The sequence below is a fragment of the Miniopterus natalensis genome, chromosome 2 (genome assembly GCF_054644295.1).
Source record: "Miniopterus natalensis isolate mMinNat1 chromosome 2, mMinNat1.hap1, whole genome shotgun sequence".
Classification (NCBI taxonomy): domain Eukaryota; kingdom Metazoa; phylum Chordata; class Mammalia; order Chiroptera; family Miniopteridae; genus Miniopterus; species Miniopterus natalensis.
Genome location: NC_142082.1, coordinates 119633934 through 119661874, shown reverse-complemented (window position 1 = coordinate 119661874; position 27941 = coordinate 119633934). Strand labels below are relative to the sequence as shown.

The window sequence follows — 27941 nt, the reverse complement described above, 5'->3', positions numbered from 1 at the left end:
AAATTATAGATTTGATGGTTAAGAGGAACTTGAGTTATACAAAATAACCTAGAAAAAGTAACTATAGTACTAATGATAGATAGTAAGTAACATTTGAGTATTGCTTACCAAGGCCAGAAACTTTTCTGAACATTTTATATATATGAACTTGATTTATATAATTTTACTCCCCTTTTCAAATTAGGAAACTGAGACACAGAAAAATCAAGTAACTTGCTCAAGATAATGTAACTGGTATTAGTTGGAGCAGGTATGTAAAGCCACTAAGGGCATCGTGTTTTATAAGGAAAGAACTCTCAAATCTTCACTCGGGTCCAATAGCTAGCCAGTTATGGTTTAAAATTCATATCTTTAGAGAAATATTTCAAATGCAAAATAAAATAATAAGAATAATAAAAGAAAATCAACTCCCTGTAGCATTTTTCACTGGGAAAAAGAAACTGACTTGAAAGAAAAAAAAATTATTTAATTATAATTTCTAAATGAGAATAGTCATTAATGAAAAAGAGCAAGAATATGAATAATAATATGATGCTTTAGCCATTTCTTGCTCATTTATATCTTAACATGATTATTCATGTTTGACATCTCTTGTGAATTTCATAAACATAACTGATTCTTCAAATGAGTTACTGGTGAATGCCCAGAAATTAGCTCTATTTTTGATTCTAGATATTCTAGTAAAAATATTTTACCAGTCCAGCCTGGATCTTCAAGTAGTCCTGGATCCTCTGAGAAAAGAGAGAATCTTTTCAGTATGATTGTCCTTAAATAGATGGATCATGAGCCTGTAATTAAATCAGATGTAGTTTGTTTGAATTTCACCAGACACAAACTGAAAAATGTTCCTTGTTACTATAAAAATGATCTCCATGCAACTCAGGAATTTCCATTTGTTTGATATCAGGGAAATTGATTTGAAAACTCAGATATCTCATTTATTTCTATCTGAAGCTCCTTTAATTAAGATTTGCCCAACTTAATTCCCTTTCCATTCCTATTTCTGAGGAACATCATGGCATAGAAGAATAGGGGCATCAGGCACCTAAGGGAGCTCGGGTGGTGTGCGTTTAGGCCATAGTGTCTTTTTCTCTTGATGCCCTTTGCTGAGGGGTAGTTATTTCTAATTTTTTCCCCAGTCCTTATTGTTGCTGTATCAGAAGGATTTCCAAGGTCTCCATTTCAGATTCCCTCTCCCTTTCCCAAAACCAAGGATTCATCTGATTCAGTCGCCCATTCAGCCATCTCCATATCCATCTAGTTAGAACCAGGATTTCTCTGTTGCATTCTTAGACTCACTAGAGGTGGTTGTGGAACACCCACAAACTCATCCACCAAGACTTTGCTCAGACATTGCTACTTCATCACTGTCATGCCATGTTTGATAATGGGTTGCTCTACCAGGCTACAGCCTGAGAGGCTGAGCGATAGCTCCTTCTGCTTGAGGACACCTACAGCATTAGCTAAATTCTGTCATTCTTCTTGGTAATACTTGCTCCACCCTATCCCACCCCCTTATTTGTCACCGATCCCTGTATGGGAATGAAATATGCTTCTTTTTGACTCGTGTTTTCTTCATTGAACACAGGCCTTTGTCACCATTTTCATAATATTCATTATGCCTTGTTTTTCGATCTAATTATTTTCTTTCATTCATCCTTTACTTCAAGCCACATCCTCTTATAAATATTCTTCACTGAAGGAATACAATAACCTTATTCCCAATAATATTTAAAACTTTTTATAAGTTATGTTTTATTTTATTATCCTTTGTGTCCTTTGTGCTTTTGCAGTGCTAATTAGTTGTGCATGACAAATGTGTTACTAAAGATGTGCCCATTTCTGAATTTGTGTGTTGCATAGTTTATTTAGCTGTTAGAAATAATTTCATTGTTTTTCAGAGTATGAATAACTTGACCAATGAACTGTCACAAAACATATGTTTAAAATAACAAGTGATTGTGATTTTTGTTATGATTATATATATTCATCAAAACTCACACATGAAACAAGATTTAGGCAATATGGTATCATTTTTTCAATGATTCATTCTTCCTGTTCAGCACTCTGTGGACAAAGAAGATATTTTAAAATTCCCATTAATGTTCTTATACCACAAAATACTATGCAGTATATTAAAAAGTGACCTATTTTAATGTAACGCCCCAAATACCTAACAGTATAGAAAAGTACCTTCATAGCTTGAGAGAAAAGCTAAAGTATTATTTGTCTATATTTGGGTCCAAATAATATATAACGTTTAAAAATGAAATACAATATTAAATAATAATTACATGTAAGTTAAAGGCATTGCAAATTATACGTTATACATTACTGGTTTATGTTGTTTTTTTCTGATTTTAATCTGGAACTTTTTTAGAAAGAGCCATGCCCTCAACTCATAACCCATTTAACACAATCTCTGTTGCAGGTTACTTAGTTATAGAAAATCCATCAAGTAAGTTTGTCAAGTATCTTTTCTTCTTTTTGAATATCAACGTTAGACTCACTGATTTGAGGAATCTTAATGTGTGGTTCCTTTTTTTGTATGTTTGTTAGAAAAACCTCCAAGCTGGATATAAATCATAAAAGCATGACTAATTGCATGGTAACTGGAGAAATGCTTTCTCTCTCTCTGGGGTGAAGTCTGCATGTCTGTATTTTAGCTTGGGAAGTAATACGGGGATATTTAAACTCCTTGGGGTTTAAAAACCATGTCATTATGAGAATGAGGTCACTGCAATATTTTATATCTTCTAAAACCTTGTAATGTATAAAATGTTTTCTGTATGACAGAGGTATTATGTGCTTTAGGATTCAATGATAACTTTATGCCCTTACATTTACTTGAAAAACTTTCTTCATTAAAATGTTAAATCGTTCGCTTAAAGTCACTTAAAATTAGAAGGAATTTTGAACCGTGAATACAAAGAAAGTGCACTTAAAGGAGAAAAGTTAATTTCGTAAGTATGGCAGAGTGACTTTACAGGCCTGGGTGGTTTAGGGGCTTTGAAATGGCCATTGCTCTTTACCTCGCTGGCCGGTGCCCACGCTAAAGTGCAAGAACTCAGTCTAACCTGGCTCCGTTTTATACCTTTCCTTGCGTGGAGGCCCGTAAGCAAGAAATCCTTCCTGCAACATGTTGAAGAGCTTTGCACAAACAACAACCTAAAGTTTCAAGAAGAATTTTCGGTATGTTACTAGCAGTTGTCACAACATTGCCAGACCTCCAGTCGTTTCATGTGTCACATTTCATGTCCATTTTAAGCATGCAAGGCCATGAAGGACTCTGGCCTTGATAATCAATACCCAATTACCAGGTTGATTGTTTGGACAGTAATGTTACACCGTCGGGCGGCCTCTGGTGCGACCTGAGCAGAATTACTCACCTACTGTGTCAGGAAAAGGTGCACTGCTTTGGACCCCCCGGAGAATAGCATTCTAGCCTCCTGGCTTCTCTGCTCTCTCGCCCAGATGTAGATGCTAATCTATGATGCTATATTCATTAGCTTTTGTTTGTGTACGAGTCTTGAGTTATACCATAAATGTAGTTTATATTTAAATAATTATTTTAGATTTAGAGATTAAAGAATTCCATTTTATATTTGCCTGCTTAGTTTATGTTTGTGATATAGGTGAGCCTGAGCGCAGAAGTTGATGTTTCCAGAAACGATACAAATAATGTTCTTTCTAGAACTGTCCAAAAATAAAAAATAGATAAGAAATGTCCATGTTTTACAAGACCTATTTTTAAGTTACTGTGAAAATAATGCTGTTTCGTGTAATGGAGAGTAAGTAAAGAAGTTGTCACCTAAAAATTATTTAAAAGTTAAGAATAATTTTCTTGCTTTTAGCATTTTATATGTCTATAAAATTGAAATTATTTTAAAACATAAGGTAGATATCAGATCTGCAAGTCATTTTAAGAGTTGTAAGCATCTTTCCTAACTTAGATGATTACTTTGTATTAAGAAAATAAAACAGATTTCTAAATGTCACCAAAACTTCTATTTTCTTTTCATGAAATTCACATAGTGTGTGAACTTATGAAACAAAGAATTGAACTATTGGCTTGAATGATTCAGGATTATAATATTTCAGTCTCTCAGGGAATAATAACAAAAATGTGAGAAGATTAATGGTATTTCCTACAGCTTTTTGGTTATGCTTCTTAAGAAATACTGGTCTGGACTTAACAAAATCGGTGGTACCATAAAACTCTTTTAGCATTTACACAGCAAGAACTCTCAATTTTTCGGGAGCAAAAGTGTAATTTCACTAGAATAGAAGCGAATATAATTACATTATGCATGACTGAGTAGGTGAAAAGTTTTATTAGCAATAACATTTTCACATATATTATACTGAGAAAGTTTGTAGTTTAGCTTTTTTAGAGATCATGGCTCTAAGAACTTGGGGTATTCTTATACAAATATTTAGGTTTTGTGTGTATATTATATAAATGTACCTATATATGTAAGGGACTTGGTTTTTTTATATTTTTATCCTAATGCCATATTTAAGTTTTTTAAAGCAAAATTATGTTTTAATAAACAAATGCATATTTGATGCATATATTTGAAAAACCTTACAACTCAGGTTATATTCGCTTATTATATTTTAAATATTTATAACCTCCTACTACGTGATAGGCATTGTATTTGGCACATTGATATATATCAATTCAACATCTAATAGCTAAGTGACCTTGGGCAAATCACTTAAACTCTCTGTGCCTCAGTGTCCTCATATCTAAAATGATATATCTACCTCAATGAGTTGTGCATACTAAAATGATTGAATGTGTATAATGCTAAGAATAGTAGCTGGCACAAGTGTTAGCTATTATGACAATTATTCCTACCAGAAAGAAGCTCATATTATCATCAGAACTGCAGACGTGTAAAAAATTACAAAGGCACTGTATCATGACAGAGATCTTCATAAAGAAATGAGGACCGACTGTTTGGCTAGCAGTCAGAAGAGACTTCACAAAAATGGTGACCTTTGAGATAAACTCTAAGAAAAGCAGAAATCCAGTGAGTAGATAAAAGGCAATAGGTATTCCAGAGAGAGGAAATGGATGCAAAAGCAGAAGGATGCAAAACAATCCAACTCATGTTTGATCCCACCGAAAAGAAGCAACAGCAGAGAAAGAGCTAATAGTAGGGAGGATGGTTGAGGCCCTGTGTGCCCTGATAAGAAGATGGCCACCAAGTGTCGCATTACTGTCCAAACAATCAACCTGGTATTGATTATCAAGGCCAGAATCATTTAAATCTATAAATGGATATTTCTATGTGAAATAATTACAGAGCACCAGTTTTCAGGTAATTTCCAATTCACCCTTCTTCTCCCCTCCCCCACATAGTTCTCTGTTTCTTACAAATACGCTCCCCTCGGCGGGCCGGGCGTGGCTCAGCGGTTGAGCGTCGACCTAGGATCCAGGCGATAGGGGTTCGATTCCCGGTCAGGGCACAGGCCCGGGTTGCGGGCTGCAGCCGATCAATGGCTCTCTCATCATTGATGTTTCTATCTCTCTCTCCCCCCTCCCTTCCTCTCTCTGAAATCATAAAGATATATTTAATATATGTATATATGTATATATGCTCCCCAAACCTTGACGCATGGAAGCTGTTCTAGGATCCTCACTTGGTTAATTTTTTTTTCTATGCCTCTGGCGCCAACATGCCAGAATTCAGATGTTTACACTGTCTTTCTTTAACACTTGTCCACTTGCAAAAGACTTTCTTTTTGAGATAAAATAAGGTGGAAGAGAAAATTATCCTATTAAACTAAATTATTTACAGTGATGTTGAATGAATTGTAAAAACAAATGTTTTTAGTAGTTTTTAAGGAATTTGGCAAGTTGAGACATTTCTAAAATGGAAAATTATAAATTTCAAAAATGTAAATCTCAGCTCAACAAAATAACAAATACATTTTTTGCACCAACTTTTTTTTGCACCACTTTTTTAAATGATGAATGGATGATATCATGATTTTTCATCAAAATGTCAATAATAGATCTCCCTGACCCTTCATCTGTGTCTGATCATTCTTAATCGCACCTTTGCATTCTACTATCGATTTAACAATGTCTTCTGAGAACAGGAATTGACCTTTGACATCTTCTCAAACTGACCAATGTTGTACCAATTAATAGGCATGAAATCACAGTGCCTGAGGAGAAAAAACAAAAAATAAATCACTGAACTCCTTTTACCTCCTAAGTAGACATTAAAATATTAAATAATATTATGTGTGTACCTGATAAAATCATTAAGAAAATATGGAAAAGGGTTAATAGCATGGTTCCCACATCTTAGAGCTTCCCAAAGTACAAAAAAATTATACCAGAGAGCAAGAGCCCAACCAACCAATTTTTAATTCAGGATATTTTCAGTGAAAGTTTACATAAGTTCATTAAGGTTAGTTTGACCTTGTTTCCGCAGTTATGAGAAGTGTTTTCAATTTAAAAATAAAAGGATTTAGAAAAAATAATTATCTTTTACTAAGTGGAATTTCTTGTTTACTTCTAAAATCAATGTAAACTTTGCAATGACTTCATTCTACAGGAATTACCAAAATTTCTTCAGGATCTTTCTTCAACTGATGCCGATCTGCCTTGGAACAGAGCGAAAAACCGCTTTCCAAACATAAAACCATGTATGTGCTCTTATTGTCTCTGGTTTTAGTTGTGAAATGCTTTAATAAGAACACAAAATGCATCTTAGCATTTTTTATTCTTTAAATATATCTTATTGCATATTAATTCAGTTATAATAATGCATTTTGTTAGCAGCAACTTTCAAATTGAAACTTGTTTGCTTTGTTGATTTTATTAAATTTAATGTACACGGTTTTCAGCTTGTTCACACAAAGTTCACTTAATGCAGGTGCAAGAAACTGTAGAACTAACAGTTTCTCAGCTTTGTAATTTAACCCAGGTAACAAAACTCTCTAACATCTTCCTACAGACCTAGTTTTCAAATGAAAAGAGAAAGTTCACATGTAACTTTGTGCATTAGTTTCCCTTAAGAGCATTGCAGTGTTTTCTTATGCGGGATTTACTGATTGGTTTTACAAATAGGGCTGTGCTATGCCTTACCATACTAAAAATGACTTTTTCAATCAGTGAGGAAACCCCCCACATACTATTGCTTTAAGAATTAAAGAAAAAAACATAACCTATCTGTTAATAATAGCTATATGTTTGATGTTATATTTTTGAACATGTTTCTGCTACCTATATTCTAATTTAATGCCCTTAATATTATGAAATAAAAAGTGACATTTGTGATGGTTTTAAATATTGTCAATATTTTCTCAAAATCTAAAGTTTTAAAATATTCTTAATTTTAAGGTAAACATAATTTTCTCTTTGTGTTACACCTTTTCAAAGCTATATTGGGAAAAATTCCATACTTAGAAATTGAACTTTTCTGTCTAAAAAGACATGAACTTAGAGAAAGATACAACCACAGAATGTGAAATCATAAAGTATATGGATAGGAAGAAATGGGCCAAATTCTGATATTCTAGAACTAGAGGATAACTGAGACACGAAATAAAAAATTTAAGGAAATATGATATAGGAGGTAGTAATATAATGGACTCTGCTAATTCCTAAGAATTAGAATAGGATGAAAACACAAATAGCTCTAATCCTAAAATCCTTTCTGGAACAAAACAAATCATAAGTAAATGACTTTAAGAGCAGTTGACAAATAAGACATTATTATAGGAAATAAGAAGTGTTTTACATCTCCAAACTTTCTGAACCGGCCCTTTTGTTTTCTGTTTCAGAGAGTTAACCTAGATTGGATGCATCATAAGTTTATGGGAATTCTCATATTTTTATGTTTATCTATACCTAAATTTCTTCCAGACTATTGCTTCATACATACTCAGTGATATTCTGTGAAAATAAATACTTTAGTCTGATTGAAGGACAGTTACTGTGAAATACTTAATATTCATTTACAATTATATAGTTGGCTGTATTATGTTATTATATATCAGTATATATAAAATAAAAGTAAATCAAATATGTCTAACTAGTTTCCAAGGGTCAAAGGGTATCTAACTTAAATATGTAGAAATTTGAGATGTTAGAGAGATATTTTTAAATGTGATATTTTAATCTTTTACTATTAAGATATTACTGCATTATTATCTGGTTTCACATCATGGCTATAAAAAATGTCAGAGAGTACTAGCTTATTTCTTAGAGGGTAAAAGAGAATGAGAATGGTTACTGGGACTAAATAAACAACCTTAAAACAACAACAACTGAGGAGCATAATTACCCCAACTCTTCATTTCTGAGGCTAAAACAAAAAAATAATTGTTATAGATGGACTTATGTTGTTAATCAAGGGTTTCTGGAATATTAGAATGGGAATTTAATGCATTTTTTTTCCTTTGCTGGAGTCAAATGGATGATGTCCACTTGTTTTCTGCTTTCCTCTTAATTTCAGTACTGAAGACCTATGGTAATTTTTCAAGTAATATATCACATCTACATCGAATAGCCTTTAATGGATTTGTAGGGGAAACCTTTGCCCTCATATAGTAAAAAAAAAAAAAAGCTAAGAACGCATGGCTTCTAATCAAACACCCTGGCTTGTGATCCAGTTTACCCACTGACTGTCTTAGGGACTGGACATATTATTTGTGGTCTCGGTCTATCTCTTAAGGCTATTGTGAGGATCAGATGAAATAATCATGTAAATCACTTTGGCCAGTAGTGGAACAAGGAAAACACTCAATAAATATTAGTTCTTATGATTGTAAGTAATCAATAGATGGCTTAATTTTAAAAACTGCTAACTTCATGAGTGACTAAGGTTTAGTAATAGGCCCTTATGGTCTATAGTCTGGGGATAACAAGCCCATTTCCCTAGCCTGGGTTAAAAGGCAAGTGGTAAACTCACAGCCACTTCTATGGTCCAGCACACCCTCCATTTACCCCCTCACACACACAGGGAAGGAGCAGATGAGGTGTTTGCACTAAATATATTTCCCCATTGTGCTTGCAGAGAAGCCATAAAGCTGAAGACACATTTTTTCTCCTGTAGAGAGTGAATTCATGTTAATAGAATCTGAATTTTAGCTTGAGCCAGCTAAGTGAAGTGCATTGTTTCCCCTGAGTAATGTAGGAAGTAGGATTTCAAATATCATAGCGCATTTTAGAAGATATTAGCTTACAGGGCTTTAAGATACTAGAATTAGCAACAAATACTTGCAGAAGAGATTTGCAAATCTCTTCTTGACAGGACACCATGACCTTCAGAAGTGTTCCTATGAATAAAAATTTAACTTGTTGTTGACTCAGATAGTTATAAGCAGGCGAATTGAGTGAATAGAAACCCAGTGGTTTCCCTTCCTTAGTTACAGGATTAGCCACAATGTCATTAAAATAGTTAGATCATACCAAATTCAAAATCTTTGGAACATAATCATTGGCATGAATTTGCTAAAACATTCCCCATCTCAACTTTAAGCCCATTGGGCAAGTCATTAATTACTAACAATACGGCTAAAGTCATTTTAACATATGGCATGTGCTCAAGTTTTAAGAACATAAAATGTATTGAATGTTTTACTATAAGCTTTCACATAAGTTTTCCTCAAGAGGATTCTACAAAATAAATGTTGTATCTACATATTATGGCTGAAGTAACAAAGGAGCATGGTAGACAGATCATCTGGAATTCAAAGCAAAACTCATTTACCCATTTTTCCTCCACTATTGAGTGCCTTACCTTTTGGGGTTTAAAAAAATCCTTCAAATTAACTAATTAGTAATACATTATTTTTATCATTTCCATGTCTAGTTAAAATTAGCACTGAACATTGCAATTATAATACCAACTTGGTAAAAAAAATCCTCAGGAAAAAATATTTTAATATTTTGAAGAAAAGTAATAGATAGCAGTTATCTACATTTTCCAGATCTTAAAATATTCTAAAGAATAATAATTAAAAGTTTGGCATTAAATAAATAATAGGCAGATAAATTAATAGAAGAGAGTAAATACTCCAGAAATAGATGTAAATATATAGAATTTTGAATAAGAAGGGGAAGGATGGAATGTTTAAAAATTAGGACTAAGCAAATGAACAGTAAAAGATAGATTTTACCTTATTCTATAAAATAAATAAATAAATCCCAATGAATTAAAGATTGAAATACTTAAAAGCAGAAAAACACATTAAAGTTCCAGAAGAAACTATGAAGAAATTTGTGAAAATAAGAATATTGTTGACAAACACCTTTGCATGAATGATACAAGAAGCTATAATGAAGCCATAATGAAAAGAAATCAGAAATTTCATTACAAATAAAATAAATTTTATGTATGGGAAAATAACTAGCTAGACTGATAGAGTCAAAGACAAACAACAAACTAAGAAAAAAAGTTTAATATTAAAATCGTGTAACCTTTGTTTTAGTATAAAGTATTTTTTAAAATAGGAAGATGGTATAGTATGAAAAGGAAATTAATTAAAAAGGTACTTATAATGGCCAATAAACAACAAAGAAGTTCAATTTTACTTATTCTTAAGGAGATCAAAATAAATACCATGAGATATCAATTTGTATCTATCAAAAAATCATAAATTAAAAAGGTTGATAATATCTTGTGGTAGTGAAAGAGGAAACAGAATTGTTTGAGCATTTTTGTTCAGAGTATGAATTGGTGTAATTAGAGAACAATTGGGGAATATCTTTCAAAATTTGAAATGCACAATATGATTGGGGAAATTTATTGCTGGTAATGTACAAATACATTCCAACATATATGCAAAGAGTTATGTTTATTCAGCATTTTATAAAACAAAATGAAATTAATTCAAATCTTTAAATATGATATATTCAAACAATAAAATACTATATGGCTTTTAAAAATAATGAACTAGATATCTTTGTATTGATATCTACAAAAAAAGCAATTTGAAGAATAGAGTATATATCATTCTATTTGTGATTAATTTCTATGAGTATGTACAGAAAATTCTGGAAACATATGCAAAGGCGTATTTATTGTTATTGTTTCTAGTAGTGAAAATATGCGATAAAAGGGAATTTCTATTTTAGTTTTACACCCATCTGTAACGTTGAATGTTATATCATAAACTTCTTTGTATTACATATATAGTAAAAAAAAAAGTGGCAATTCAAAATTGAATTAGCATTGATTTCTTGTATTTTTTCCTAGATAATAATAACAGAGTGAAGCTGATAGCTGATGCTAGTATTCCAGGATCGGATTACATTAATGCCAGCTATGTTTCTGTAAGTTGCTATTTTTATATATTTTACCTTTTTATAAAGTATAAATACTGAAATTATATTAACTCTTCCAACAATTTTCAAACAACAAATTCATTATGACCTCTGTGGACCTTGATGTGCCAGTTCCTTACAACTATGTATCCCCATTTTATAGATGGGGAAATGGAGGCTCCTAATGGAGATTTCAACCTACCAACAATCATTTCACTGATAAGTGGCAGATGTACAACTTCAGATTATATACCTGCTTGTCGTTTTACTATTTCATATGCTTTTTCAGTGTATTCTCTGTATACAATGAGACCTGTCAGTTTCGCTTTCAAAGAAAAATTAGTCAAATGGACAGTCATGTTCATATAATATAAAAAAATCTATTACGTTTTTCTTCCCTTCTAGATTTGCTGTCCTTCAAGGGGACTATGATGCCATGTTCTTTTTTTCTATCCTCAGCTGCTTGTAGAATGTGAACTCACACAACCATGAAATCTCAGTAAAATTCCCCTTGTGGTTCATTCAACAATTCACCCTAGAACACTCTTAAAATTTCTTGATAATTAGATGTTAGCCTCTCTTGGCACCGATTCACTTCCCTCCTTCTAAGACAGATGATTCATTTCTGAACAGCTCTAATATACAATTTTTTCATTAATGAGATATGCTCCCTTATATTTTCTCCCATTGGCTCCAATTCTAATACATAGCAAGGTTAACCGTCTTTATCACGGTGACCTTACAGATACTTGAGGGTTTCTTCTTCTGCCCACACTCGCTAGATCTTTTATTCTTTTCTTAGTCATAGGTCTTCTCACCAAGGCCTGCCATTCCCTTTGGTCCCATTGGGGCTCTGCTTATGTGATGCTCCCATCTTTTCCCCAACATCAAACACAAAGGGTCCTGTGTCCCATTACCTCCAAGACTCTGTTGGGGGAGACAGTGCATTCTAATTTCTATATTGGTTGACAATCACTCCAAAATCACAATCATATATTGGATCTTATTGTGAAAAGAATGACTAATGGGAAGATTTAAGATTTTTTAATATGGGAAGTGATGTGGGGTGGGGGTTGAAGAAGTTAAGGCATTCTTTGAATTTCATCCTATTTTTATGCTAGAACTTTACATCTGTATTGAAAAAACATGCAAATTTACTATTGTGGTAATATACTTTATTCATTTATCAAATGATTGATGACCTTGAAAATGTAATTCTTTTCTAAAGATTTTGCTGAAATCTTGTGCTTATTAATTTTCATTGTAGCCTAAATTCTATAGCATGTTGAAGTTTTACTTTGACTTACATAATGATGCATATACACATTTAGATATTTCAATTCAGTCAGTGCTCTAATGATCATATGTCTTATGAAACCACAGAACAGGACAAAGGCAAATAGTTGTATCAGTAACCTATTGATTTGTACCATTTTTTTATTTGCCAATAGATAGATACAAATTAATAGCCCACATCTTCTAATGTTCAACCAGATTAGTTTAATCCTCAAATGAGGATTAAAAAAAAGAATGGACTGTGGGAGGTAAGTAGGGAGGAAAAGAGATACTGCGTCCCTGTAAACAGCCACTAAGTATACAAGTGAGTTTAGCAATGTTTTCAAGAGAGCAAACAATAAGAACATTATATAATGGGACAAGAGGAAGGCCCCAAACCCTCAAAATTATCTATCCTGTCAGCCAGATGCCTGAAATTATATTAACTTGAGAATCACTTTTACCATAATTAGAGATGGAAGATGAAAGGTTATGATGCAAAAGAGCTGTTAATATTTGTTCCCATTTTGATAGAATATTATAATACTTAAGGACATTGAGTCCCTGGAAAAGTGAAATGCAAATAACCAGGAGAAACAATTTCTTTTTTTTCAATCCTCACTGGAGAATATTTTTTTCCATTGCTTTTCATAGCGGAAGGGAGAGAGAGAGAGAGAGAGACATAGATGTGAGCGAGACACATCAATCGGTTGCCTCCCACATGCTTCCTGATTGGGGCCGGGGATCGAGCCTGCAACATAGGCACATGCCGTTGGCTAGAATCGAACCCAGGACCTTTCAGTCTGAAGGCCAAAGCTCTCACCACTGAGCCAAACCAGCTAGGGCCCCAGAGAAACATTTTATAACTTATCAATTACAATTAATTATACCCTCCCTTGAAATACTTTCTTCTTTTGGCTTCCGGACACTATTTTCTCAATTTTCCATCTACAGCTTATTAACTCTTTTATCTCACTCTCACTGTCACCAAACATTGAAATTATCTACAGCCCAAACCTTGAATTTATTTCCTTTCCAAACCCATTTCCTTGGTAATCTCATCCATCTTCATGATTTTAAGTAAGATCTATGTGCTGATTACTTTCAGATGTATATATGTTTCTAGCTTCAACTTCTTCCTCAAGTCCAATCTCTTATTCACAATTGCCTTCAAGACATTCCCACTTGAATATCTAATAGGGATTTCCAGTTTAACATGTTCATAATGAATTCCTAATTTTCCCTTCAAATCTGCGCATCCTAAAGTCTTCCCTATCTTCCTTTGGAGTCATTATTGATTCCTCTATTTTTCTCTTCTTTTTTTTTTTTTTAGTTATAATTTTATTTTAGTTTTTCCATCACCCTTTATCCCCTCTGTGCCCTCTACCACCTCTACCCACCCGCCTGCACCTGAGCAACCACCACACCTTTGTCCATGATATCCGTGACATCCCCTATTTTTCTAATCTCCAGCCTCCAATCACACAAATTCTGTTGGCTCTGTCTTCAAAATATATCCAGGTCTTATCACTTCTCACCGTCCCCATTGCTATCACTCAGCTGCCCCCTTGGTTTGATTGCTGTAATAACCTTCTAGCTACTCTTTCTCCTTCCACTTTAACTCTCTGTAGGCTAGTCTTACAGAAACCAGGGTGAAACTGTTAAATCATACACTCTATATGTTTATAAACTTTCGATTGCCTTCTGTATCATTCATAGTGAAAAACAAAGTTCTATCATTACCTAAAAGGACCTAAAACATCCTTATCTTCCCTCTCCTGTTTTTCTGATGTCATCATCTAATAGTGTCCCCCCTCATGTACCCCACCCCAGCCGCTTGCTATTCATAGAACAATCCAGACACATCTCTCCTTTAATACTGTTACACTTGATGTTCTTTCTGTGTGGAACATTTCCCCCCCAAATAACGCAGGGCTTACTCTCTTTCTTCTTTAAGTCTCTCCTAAGATGTCACCAGACTTTTTTGAACACCGCATTTTCTGAAACCCTCTCTCGTAGCATGTATCACTTCTAAAACTTCTATGTATTTTGCTTATTTAGTAAACTTATTAATAGACTTAGTGTCTATTTCCCCTAATTAGAATGTAAGAGAAATGAGGTTAGGAATTTTAATGTCTTTTGTCTGTAATGAATCCTCAGCTCCTAAAACAGTGCCTGACATGGAGTAGGCACTTAAAAATATTATTAGAATGCAGGAATGTGCATATTTTTAAAAACTGTGGAGAAATTGACCAAACCATTAATGGTTCTTCATTCTGAATTATGAGATTGTAGATGAATTCCTCGTTCTATTATATATACTCTTCTGAATTTTCCAAACATTGTATACTGAATGTATAAATGTATATTTCTTTATAAGCCTTAGGGAAAAAAAAAGGAAAAAAAAGCCCTCTTGCCCTAGCTGGTTTGGTTCAGTGGTTAAAGCATCTGCCCATGGACTGAAGGGTCCCAGGTTAAATTTTGCCTAAGCCACGTACCTCGGTTGCAGGCTCAATCCCTGATCCCGATGTGTCTCTCTCACATCGATGTTTCTCAATAATTGAACAGTCATGTTTCCTTCAACCGAGACTGGAGAAACAGAAATCTTTTAACATATGATGTGATTAAGAGAGAAAGTTTTGTCCCAGAGACTGTCACAGGTTAACAGTGTGATTTGGGAAAAACACCTCAAGTGCCTCATTATTCTTTCAAGTAAAACAAATTGCTTCAAATTTAAAATGTGTCTTATTCTTATATATTCTTATATATCCTCTGACTACTGAGATAATTCTGGTTTAAAACTAAATTTTACCTTTTATTCCTATTTCTTTAAATATTTTGATACTTGGAATAGATGTAATTCCATTACTACCTTTTTATATATACAGGACCTTTCTTGAAGAAAAACCCACAGATACAGCTAAAGTTGCATGCCTACATTCCAGGTGAATAGAGACCAAGGTTTAGAAAAATTTGATAAAATGTATAAGAGCTGTCATAATAGAGTTGGAACAAATCTCAGGCCTTATATGGGCTAAATAAGCCTTCATGTTACCCCACATTTCTCTTTTTTTTTCCTTTATTTTTCTTTTCTACTTTTCTCAATTGCAGTTTACATTCAATTTTTTTTATTTCTTTTTTTAAAAAATACATCTTTATTGATTTCAGAGAGAGGAAGGGAGAGGGAGGAGAGAGAGAGAAACATCAATGATGAGAGAGCCATTGATCAGCTTCCTACTGGAAATCGAGCCCGCAACCCAGGCATGTGCCCTGACGGGGAATCAAACCGCGATCTCCTGGATCCTAGGTTGATGCTCAACCGCTGAGCCATGCCAGCCGGGTTCAATATTCTTTTACATTAGTTTCAGGTGTACAGCATAGTGGTTAGACAGTCATATTTTTAAAAGTGTCACCCCCTGATATTTCCAGAACCTACCTGGCACCATACATAGTTATTACAATGTTACTGACTATATTTCCTATGCCATACTTTACATCCCCATGATTATTTTTTAACTACTAATCTGTACTTCTCAATCCTTCACCTTTTTCACCCAGTCCTCCAGCCCCCTTCCCTCTGGCAACCATCAGTCTGTTCTCTGTATCTGTACCTCACATTACTCTTGGTTTAGAGCTCTGGAGAATAAACAGTAATGCCACAGTTAAGTAGATAAGTAATTTCTTGTAGGAAAAGTATGAAAATATCTGCAAAACCTGTGAATACATGACAAAAACAATGGCATGGGTAAAGGTACTGGCTCTGGACTCATACCAACTATGAGACCCTGAGCAAATTACTTCACATTTCTAAGCTTCAGTATCTTCATCTATAAAATGAGGATAATGAAAGTGACAATTCACAAGGGTTTTTAAAGAAATAAATTAATTAAAATATTAACTATAAATTGCTTAGTATATTGTTGGGCATAAAGTTTTTGATTAAGGTCAACATTATTGCTTTTTTAATATTTAGTCCTTAATATTTTATTGAAAAGTTAGAAATAAATTTTAAGAATAATTAGTTGGATAGCATGTCAGATTATGTTAAAATTAGACATTGGAAATTTTGAGTGTCTAATACTATTTAGCATTCAAACCACACAATACTTTAAAATATTAGATTATTTTACAACTAGCATATTTTTTGTATACTGCTGAATAACTAAAAACTATTATATATATACATGTAAATATTGATGCGGTGTTGTATTTCTGTCCTTCTAGGGTTACTTATGTCCAAATGAATTTATTGCTACTCAAGGTCCACTACCAGGAACAGTTGGGGATTTTTGGAGAATGGTTTGGGAAACCAGAGCAAAAACATTAGTAATGCTAACACAGTGTTTTGAAAAAGGACGGGTAAGTGTTTTGAAAATCTTTTTACAAAATGTTATTTTACAATTGTGTTAATATATGTGCAACAATTTCATCTACTGCAAATCGTCGATAACTCGGACATCTATAAGGCAGTTTTAACTGAGTAGCAATAGCTGCGATATAGGTCCATATGGCAGTGGTTCTTATGGCTGGTGCTTTTCTCTGACTACAGATCAGATGCCATCAGTATTGGCCAGAGGACAACAAACCAGTTACGGTGTTTGGAGATATAGTGATTACCAAGCTGATGGAGGATGTTCAGATAGACTGGACCATCAGGGACCTGAAAATTGAAAGGGTAAAAAATGGCGGGGGCGGAACATGACAGCAAATATGAATGTTCTAAATCTGTAAAGTCAAATTAATTTCTAGAACTACCCCTTGCAATGATGCCTATATAATCTGCTATGTTTTCCTATTATTTTCTTAAACAGAAGTTTGAATTATCTGACTTTGATATCTATGTCACTGTGTTTGAATTCCAAATCACATGGTTAAAGTTTATAGTAACCAGTTAGCATCAAATTCTTAGGTAGATAAGGGAAGAAAAGAAGGAAACAACTAGATCACTAGGCTTATTTTATTTGATAAAGAAACTATAATATTTGACTTAGAACAAGAATTTCCCAAATCACTCATCTCTATCTACATTCAATACAGAAGTGATAGTGTAGGATCCCACTTTATCAGTTGATAGAAGTGTCTATACACACAGAACGTAAGGATTTTTATACTTTCTGACATTATCAGACACCTAATACCTGTATTTTGAATAATTGGTGAATAGGTTTATTTAAGTTTGAGGTCAAAATTATTCCAAAATCTATTTCAGTGCTACAAAATGTTATGCTGCATTTTAATATAAATACTCTATGTTATCATCTCTTTGCAAGTTTCTATTGTTTCTATTCATACGAAAAGGCAATTTTCTTTCTGGTAGCAGCAACAAAAGACCTTTCTTACAGGATAAATGAAAACACAGTTTTTCTGTTTGGTAAACAGTCTTTGTTGTTGTTGTTAACCCTCACCCCGGGATATTTTCCCATTGATTGTTAGAGACAGTGGAAGGGAGAGACAAGGGAAGGAGCGAGGGAGAGAGACATCGATGTGAGAGAGACACATCAATTGGTTGCCTCCCACATGCACCCCGACTGGAGAGGGATCGAACATGCAAGCCGGGTCGTGTTCTTTACCAGGAACCAAACCCGAAACCCTTTGGTGCATGGGCAGACGCTCCAACCACTGAGCCACACCGGCCGAACAGTCATTTTTAAAAGATCACCTTCAAAAGACATCAGCTATCTTCAACCTTCATTGTGTACTCAGATAACTGCATCATGCTTCTTTAATCTGTCGCTTTGTTTAGCATGGGGACTGCATGACTGTTCGACAGTGTAACTTTACTGCGTGGCCTGAGCACGGGGTTCCTGAAAACAGTACCCCACTAGTTCACTTCGTGAAATTGGTTCGAGCAAGCAGAGCACACGACACCACACCTATGATTGTTCACTGCAGGTAAGAAAGATATATTATTAGAGCCTTATATGAGACACTATAAATAGTCTTTAAACTCAGTGTAGTCTTTTTATTACCATGAGATCATTGATTATTTTTCTGGCAGAAGTTAATGTAGATTTATTCCAGCTTTTACTTTTCAGATACTTTACTAGCTATAATAAATGAAGATGTAGCTTTATAAAAGTTCAGATGGCAGGAAAAAAATGAGTGATAAACATGTCTAAAGGAAATAAAATATATATATATATACCAGTATAGGACTTTTCCTAAATCCTTTTTTTTTTCAAGTTTCTGTATCTTTATTTTTGAAAATATTACAGATGTCCCTGTTTTACCCCCATTGATCCCTTCCACCCTACATCCATCCCACCCCCAGCTTTCCCCAGACCAGTGTCTAAATTCTTGACTAGATTATGCCTTTACAAGCTTTTAAAAATTAAAAATTATAGCCTATCATTAATGTATGTGTGTTTGTGTGTGTCTGTGTAAGATTTTATGAATGTTATGAATAAATATCTGATCTTTTTTATTTCAATTGATATTAGTATACTATTGTAATTTAAACATTTCTTGTAAAAGCAAATTTCTAGATTAGAGTTACAAAGGATAATTAAAACAAAATGAAGATCAATTTAAACGACCAACCCAAGTATAATTCCAAATTTTTACAAAGTTTTACCTACTCAAATGCCTTCCTTTGACCTGAGCCTCTGAACATGGTTAACAGACTATGAGTATAAATTGAGATTTTTCTCCATTATTTTTACTGGTATTTAATACTCTTAAAAATAAAATTTAAGGTTGTTTAATATTCAGAATTTTTCTGGACCGATACGATTTTTGTTTTCTAACATGATATATCTAAATCTATTTCAGCTTGAGTGTCTTCAAGAATTGGAGTTTGGAGATTAGAGAAAAAATGGATGATAATATGCTGTTTTATGATTCCACTTACACAGCATACCTAGAATAGCTAAATTAGTATAGACAGAAAGAAAGGTGGTTGCCAGGGCCTTGGGGGAGGGAGAGGAGGAGTTATTGTTTGATGGGCACAGAGCTTCTGTTTGGGGTGATGAAAGCTTTCTGAAAACGGATAGTGGTGGTGACGACACCACAGTGTCAGTGTGCTTCATGCCACTGAATGACGCACTGAAAAATGGTTCAAATGGTAAATTTTATGTGTGTATCGTTTACCACAACAAAAACATTTTTAATTAGCAATGTCTTTCAAACACATTAATAATTAATATGTTGTTAATTATAAGTGGATTATTAATTGCAATAATAGTGAGTTGAAAATTAATTATAATAATTCCAACAATTAGTTTATCAGTAATTTTTCTAAGAGGTGTATACTGAAATCAGTGTGGTTAAATAAGGTAGAAAATAACAGTTCATCCAGTTTTTGTGTTTTTTTTTGAGGAAAAAACTCAATATGTACTTTAAATGATCGTACATTTTCCAGGAGTATTTTTTAAATTATAAGAGTAATACATAAATGCTTGCTCTTAATAAAATATCTGAACAATGTTTATATTTAAAAAGCATATTGAACAAAAAGTAAAAGCCTCCTTCTTACCTTACCAATTGCATTTTCCCTTCATATACATACACTTTTTCAGAAAGTGGTATAAAATGACACAACAGTTTGCTTCTAAATTTAGTGATTGATTTTAAACTGGCATCATCAGTGATTAAAACCTCTAGTGGAGAGTAGCTGCCTTCACCTTCTCAGTATCTCCCAGATGCACTAAACCCACTGGAAAGGAACAGCACTTTCTTCCTTGAAGCCACACAAACCGTAGAGAGTCACCTCTTTTGTGATTTAAACAAATAAGAGATAAGAATACGGATGCTTATATGAATAATCATCTTTAAATACCATTTTAAACCTACTAAGTGTTTATCTCCAACTCTGACTTCCCACCTCAACTTTATTTAGACTTAAATATTTAACTTTCAGTTCAACATGATGACCTGAATGACCACAAAATTCTGAAAATTGTGTCCAAAACGAAACATTTGATTCAATTTCCACCCTCATTCCTTCTCCTCGTGCCTGTTTGTAAATAACAAGCCCACTCTGCTTGGTCCAGAAACCCTGGGCTCATCCTTGACTCTCCCCCCCCTTCCACACCCAACCTACCGGCTTGACCCCGGCCCTGGCCCCTCTGCCCCCCACTCCCTCGCCATGATCCCCTTGCTCTTCTTTGAACACGTAGGACAGTCCCCCACTCAGACCTGCTCTGCCACTCCCTGCGGCTGCCACCCTCTGCCAGATAACCACAAGGTGCGCTCCCTAACATTAGTCAAGTCCATCTTAGGTTTCTTTGCGAATGTTCCGTCATCCCAGAAGCACTCTCTGATGACCCTGGCCTACCCTGTCACCCTCCATCTCCTGAACCTGATTTACCTGCAATCATAACACTTACTGCTGCCGGGCACATGCTCTGCGTGTTTAACACTGTGATCCCTTCTCTAGCTTCCTAGGCACAGGGACTTTGTATTGGTCACCGTTACACCCCGGATGCCTAGGACAGTGTCTGACACTCAAAATATATTGGGTGGTGTAATGACTGATTAGCCTGTTTGGACATACGTTCACATGTGTCACCAGAATTGGATTCATGTTGTAATGCCCACTATTTCTTAGGTCAAGTCATATAAAACTGGTGACTTCTCAAACTTTTTTTTAACCTACAAAAATGGCAGTTTCATGTTGTTTAACATTTATAAGACTGGGTGACCTTTAAAATATCTTTTTTATTTTGAATATTTTCTTCCTATATTAACCATTTAAATACTCATTCCCATTATCCTTCTAATGGGGGTTTCTGGATGAATCTTTTCAGATTTATCACTTAACAGTTTCTATGGAGCACATACCTGTCCATGGGTATTAAGTTAATTTTTTAAAAGGAAATGGTTTCTCAATTTTGTTATTTGTAAGAAGTAAAAAAAAAAAAAAAAAATGCTACAGAAAGAAGTAAAAACACATGAGAAAAATTTTCAATATCATGCAGAGGAAATGCTATATGGGCTAAACATTTGACATTTTTAATGTTTAGCATTTCTATGGTAACCAAAAGTATGTTCAATACAAAGTTTCTGGTGTTAAGAATTTTCAACAATTTAAAAAAATCTTTTCCATACTTCTCCAACTGTAGCCCTTAAAATATTACGAAAAGAGGAGTGGTACTTTCTTAAAAAACAAAACAAAAAAAAACCCTCAAATATTTGATGGAGTGTTAATAGTAATCATCTTGCTCTATTTAAGCACTCTTGGTAGCAATATAATCCAAAGAAACTCCAAAAAAAATCTACCTCCAAATAAAAAAGAAACTGTTTAGAATGCATTGTTATCATAGTTTATTTTGTTCATCACCATCAACATGAACCACTTTTTACTGAATAATTTTTATGTAATTTCACTCTTGCTGCAGTGCTGGAGTTGGAAGAACTGGAGTTTTTATTGCTTTGGACCACTTAACACAACATATAAATGACCATGATTTTGTGGATATATATGGACTAGTAGCTGAACTGAGAAGTGAAAGAATGTGCATGGTGCAGAACCTGGTAAGATCTAAAACTGCGCGGTGCCAGCTCTAGAATTCTGCATGGGGGGATCTCAGTGGCAGCGATCTGGGGGGGGGGGGGAGAACTTGAAACTGTCTTTGCAAAGCTGACACTCTCTTTCCTAGTTATAGACCTTCCTGGGGAGGCGGGAGGGCAGCTGATGGAGATTATAGGAGCGCTAAAGCCCAGGGGCCACAGCCACCCTTCAGAATGTTACTTTACTGCTCATCGTAACTTGTTTATACTTATAGGCGCATAGAAAATAATTTATAAAATTCACCTTGTTTTTTGCATTTAGCAAGTTTGGGGAGCTAGAAAATGAATCAAATCGATCTCTTTTGTAAACATGCTTAAAGTTATAATAGAGAAAAAGTTTAAAACATTGTTCTGGGGCCCTATGTATTTCGCTTGTCCATATTTATCCCAATTGTGTATTAGTACCAATAATGTTTATTATTGTATATATTACCTAACTGGGAGTTTTTGTCTTTTTGTTTTGCTTTTGAAGTAAAAATATTTCTATAATATACATACTATAGTGGTAATGAGACTAAAAACGCTCTAGGGAGTGTCTAGTGGGTTCTAAGCGCTATGCTAGATTCTTTACATGTTAATCCTTTACTTGTACAGTAGGTTCAATAAAACTAATCAGCAGACCAGGTACTATTGGCTGTGCTTTACAAATAAGAAGCATATGTTCCAAGTAGTTAAATGATATTCCAAGGTTATACTATTCATAACTGTCAGCGCCAAATGCCAACCCAAGCCTAACTGTAATATGCAAGATGTTCCTCTCTGTATCTTTGGATTGTAATTTGTATGTTGTACAAGCAGAGATTTTCTCACAGTAACTCTACAGATCCGCTCTAACAGTATTTTCCAAGGTACATCCTAGAAAACATGAGCAGCATCACAGTTGTTAAAAGTGTGAGTAAGCAGGTTCTTTGCTAACATAAGTTTGGGAAAGAAATTAAACTGATTTTCTTAGAATTTCTTAGAACCTCTATATTAATACACCCTGAAAATTGCAAATGCAGAACCCTTGTGGGCAACATTTCCTAAACTTATATGATTGTGAAATCTTTGAACCCTTTTGACCCCAGGACTTACAATGCCATGTTATGAAACATTAATGTTCTTAGCAAGATGTTGCTCTAGACCGGAGCCATCCAACCTTTTTGGACTGCATGTGCCTTTTAGGAAAAAATATTTGAGCAGTCAACTCCAATACATGTGCATTTGTTGTTTACATGTAGATTGAACAATTATGTACATTATTAAACATTTATAAAATAAGAAATCAGAAAACATAAGTAATATTTTGAAAACCTTGCTGATTGTAATGGTTTCATGTTATCATTAGATATTTTTAAAAGATAAGAATATATAGTTAACACAGGTTAATTCTGTTTTGATAGTGGTTTTAAATACATATTTTAAATTATTTCTAATTTTTAAAAAATAATCTAGTTTACTACAAGAGAAGATTACTCTAGGAGTACAAAGAATGTCTCCCCTGCCCTTATCTTGTCATTCACTTGGGCTTGCAGGATAAATATTATCTACAATCTCTTTATAGGAATCTGTTTAAACCACATCAATCCTCTGATCGCTAGGTAAAACTAGGTAATGTAATCCATACCCATTCCTTTACATACTGAAAGGGAACAAATGAGGGAAGTGTAACTCCTCTCAAGATGTTTCAGAAATGGAAGATGGCTTGTGATAGGACTGCCTCATAGGTATGCAAACCTGTGCAGTCTCTCAGATCCCCATGCTCAAATGGCCTTGCACCTGGTTTAATGTTTGCTGCCAATGTCTTGAAAATCTTTAATAATTTTTTTGAGGAAGAGAACCCACATTTTCATTTTACAGTGGGCCCTGCAAATTATGTAGCTGATTTTTGTCCAGGGGTCTTGTAAAGGCTCCAACATCAATCCAACTATTCGCCATTATTAAAACTCTTTTTTTTTTTCTTATTTTTAGTTAACAATAAGGATAAATAGAAAGCTGATTTTTCTCCAGTGTGTTAGGTGTACATATGTACACTGGTGATCAATGCTCTTGCCATTGATCGAGATTGGCTGGCTCTGGGAATGGAATGGAATGGAATGGAATGGAATGGAATGGAATGGAATGGAATGGAATGGAATGGAATGGAATGGATAATAGAATATGGGACTGATTGGGATAGTGTATACTTCTAGATGCTAGAGTCAATCTTCAAATAGTAAAAGTTGAAAATTTTTTTGCCATACTCTCAACTTTGTAGAACTGAGCTTTGTGAAGAGTGTGTTCAAGAACGCCTGTTAATAATTCCACACAATTTTGTACTCAACATACTTTTCATACATTATGCTTTTGTAATCGGCTAGAGCAAAATGTTGCAATTGGGTCAGGGAATGGAAAGAGCATGAATTCTGGAGTTGGAGAACCGAGTTCAGAATCCAGCCCACTAGCTGCCAGCTCTGTGACTTGTGTAATTAACCTCTCTGAGCTAATTCTCTTTTGTAAAATAGCCACGTTACTCTTTTCCCAAGTTTGTCATCAGTATTAGCGAAGAGATAGTATCTAAAACGCCAAGCATGCAGTCAGTGCCCAGCGTGCAGCAAATGTCTCACAGGACACTGCTGGGTCCCTCCTTGCTGAAAAGCTGGTGCTCACTCCAAAGCTCTTTCACCCGACTTCATTCCCGGGAGTTTTACTTGTTACTGTCCTTACCCTGTGACGGAAAAAAAAGGAACCTGAGCACACGTTGGCACCAGTCCCTACAAACCAGCATTGCCTTGCACAGGACTGGTTTCTTACTTTCTTCTGTTGCACTTGGGAGCGATTCCAGTCCCTATGAAGAATGCTCATGTCTCAGCACATATTACAGTAGCCGGGGGTGGGGGTGGGGAGGCGGGAACCTTGGCAAAATATTGCCACAAAAAGGCACCAGAGGGGCATAGCCCGGACCCAGGAGACAGCTTGATCTTTCACTATCTACCCAAAACAGTTCATAGCAGCCCCAAGAGATTCGAAGAGTTTCTGAAAGAATACTCCACAGTTATATAATATCGTGAGGCGCTCTTGGTGCTTCAAATAAGGGTTAATCTGGATGAGCCTTTTTCCTGCTCTGGCTCTCCCAGAAATGTACTGATGTGAACCAAGTGAAAGAAAAATAACTAATATATTTGGGGTGTCTAGTTTTTTGGCAGGCACTTTAAGTCCTTTAAGTCTTATCAGGTAGGTTTTATGATCCCCTGATGAAGCAACAACATCAGAAAGTTTAATTATTAAGGTAACATAACTATCCAGGGAAGAAACTAAAAATTGCGCACCTCACTGTCTCTTTGGCAATAACACGCATGGCCGAGGGATCTTGGAAAACATAGTACTGACCCGTGGAGCTCAGCCTGCCCTGCTGGCAGAGTTTCCACCCATCATTCTTTCCAGTGGAGAAGATGAGATGGCGACAGTCAGAAGCTTCACAAATGTGACTTCAACTTCAAATGCGATTTTAAAAAATAATAGCAGAACTCATAAATCTAATTGAGTGTTGTTTTCAAAGAAATTATAGTGTTAATTTATTTCTACCAATAATGTTGTTCATTGTGTGACGTACGTTTGAAAATACTCTTTTGGAATTACCTTGAGAAGTAATTTACTATCAATTTGAATAGAAATTTCATTACTTTATAACAACACTTCATTCCTTAACAAAATTGAATTATGTAACACGATCACCCACCACACTTCCAAAACTTCATCCCTGATGACTTCTGGATATTCTCCAAGCTGTCCTTAAATGGTAAAGATCGGCTAGCTGTGAGAATTAAATGAGACTAAGTCAACAAACATTTATTACGCAACTACCATGTGCCAGGCACAAATTCCGGCAATGGGAATTGAGCAGTGAATCTGAGAGTTCTGCCCTCATAGAAGCAACATTTTGTAACCATGAAGAACTAGATATTCCTGCTAATAACCAACAATTTCTGAAGACAATTTCAATAAGAAGTTTCAAACAGGTTTTGTGATATAGTAGCAACCGATATAGATATCACCTCTTCAGATGGGCACCCAGAGGACACCTATTTAAATCCGTGGTCTATTTGTATATTTATATATCTTAAACATTTCGTTACATTCCTTTAATATCAGGTACGTTTCCTATATAAAAGTGAGGGTGATTTTCTGTGCCTATAACCTTAACCATCTTTGGGAAAGTCTAAACTCAGAAATGCTAACAGGTTATTGAATAAACTTAACTCAGATGGTACTAAATTTAGCCCAAACATTCAGATAAATTGTTAGGAGTTCTTGTCCAGCACCTGGTTGTTTGGGTATGTCAGTGGTCAGCTGCTTTTTATTTACAAATAGAGACAAGATACTTGACAATAAGTAGGCCAAGTGTTAGGTGATTCACAGAATTGTTAAACATATTTTAAATGTGCTTATGGTGTATGGATATGCTCACTCACAGATTTTGAAAGTAAATTTAGCATCTGCATTCCAACAGCCATTCTAACAAGAAAACTATGTATAAGAAAAATTACTCAATTAGACCTAACAGGAAAAAGGAAACTTCTAAACAAATTTAAATAATTTAATTTGCCACTTTTTATAATCACAGCAAGAAAGAACATATTAACACTTGGTGTTCAATGACAGGTATTTTATTTAAGAAACTTGAAGCCATAAGAAGCCACAGGAGTTTGGAAAACCCTATGTTTGAGATGAAAGAAAATAATTTACATGCATGGTAAATTCTGTGTCTCTAACTTAGCTATTTAACATTTTGAATTTAATATTATTTTTCACTGTAACAGTATAGCTCACCTTATAATAAGCATCTTCCCACATCCATTTATTTAACCAGTCTTTCTTTTATGTCTAGGCACAGTATATCTTTTTACACCAGTGCATTCTGGATCTCTTATCAAGTAAAGGAAATAATCAGCCCATCTGTTTTGTTAACTATTCAGCACTTCAGAAGATGGACTCTTTGGATGCAATGGAAGGTAAACAGAGGCAATGTTTACCAAATTTACTAGTTTACATATAGAGTAGGAGTGTTAATTTAATAATAACTGTATGTCAAAAGTGTTTTAGAAGCTTGGTTGGTGCACTTATCAACTTCCTCATTCCTAATCCCAGTTAGGATAATAGCTTTTTCGTCTGCACAATATTTTTGCCATGAAACCTTTTAATCTTTTGAATTGTTAACTTCAGTTCTCTCTTGTGACATGTTACTTTATGTTATAGGTGATGTTGAGCTCGAATGGGAAGAAACCACCATGTAAATATTCAGACCAAAGATTACAACTGGAAGATATTTTCAAATCCCAGGGGCCAAAATTACCCCTTCGTTCTTCTGAATTGAAATGTGCAAACTTAAAGAAATCACTATGATTCCCTTGCTGTGCCTTGCTAAATACATTTACATTTTATGAATAGTTCTAATACATAGCCAATTCAGGATAGTTATTTGTTTCATACATAATAAATATCATGCATTTAAAATGTTTAAGAGAAGATATCCCAGAGGTTTTTGAAGTCTTCCATATTTTGGGAATGAGCCAAATATAAAATTATTATAATAGCATTAATATTTCAATGTGAATTTTCCCTACGTATTGGATTTAATCCTGGACAAAAGTTGTAAATGTTGATTCAGTCGTGTTATTTTGGCCTCCGGGGTGTTGACGTTTCTTGTGGATAACTTCCAGGACTGTCATAATGATCTGTACTTCCACGTATGCCTCTGTGTTTTGAATCCTCTGTTTTATGAGTGCTGAGATATCATCTCATGATCTCGAACAGCTGAACGGTAACCCCTGACACTGCGGGGATTACTTAGCTTTTATACAACACACAGTAGCTCTTCGGGGACACTAAGGGCTACTTAAAT

General features: G+C 34.6%; 1 protein-coding gene across 1 annotated transcript in view; it reads left to right on the top strand.

Moving 5' to 3' along the window:
* The window catches only part of PTPRQ (protein tyrosine phosphatase receptor type Q), a 237961-nt gene extending 210547 nt beyond the window's left edge, over positions 1-27414 (top strand). Inside the window, exons 54-62 of the mRNA XM_087814520.1 lie at positions 3111-3192; positions 6579-6669; positions 11229-11305; positions 16796-16930; positions 17121-17246; positions 18315-18463; positions 21910-22045; positions 26928-27051; positions 27296-27414. Coding sequence (XP_087670646.1) covers positions 3111-3192; positions 6579-6669; positions 11229-11305; positions 16796-16930; positions 17121-17246; positions 18315-18463; positions 21910-22045; positions 26928-27051; positions 27296-27333 — 958 coding nt within the window. The 3' untranslated portion in view covers positions 27334-27414. The remainder of the gene's footprint in view (positions 1-3110; positions 3193-6578; positions 6670-11228; positions 11306-16795; positions 16931-17120; positions 17247-18314; positions 18464-21909; positions 22046-26927; positions 27052-27295) is intronic.
* The last annotated feature ends 527 nt before the right edge of the window (positions 27415-27941 follow it).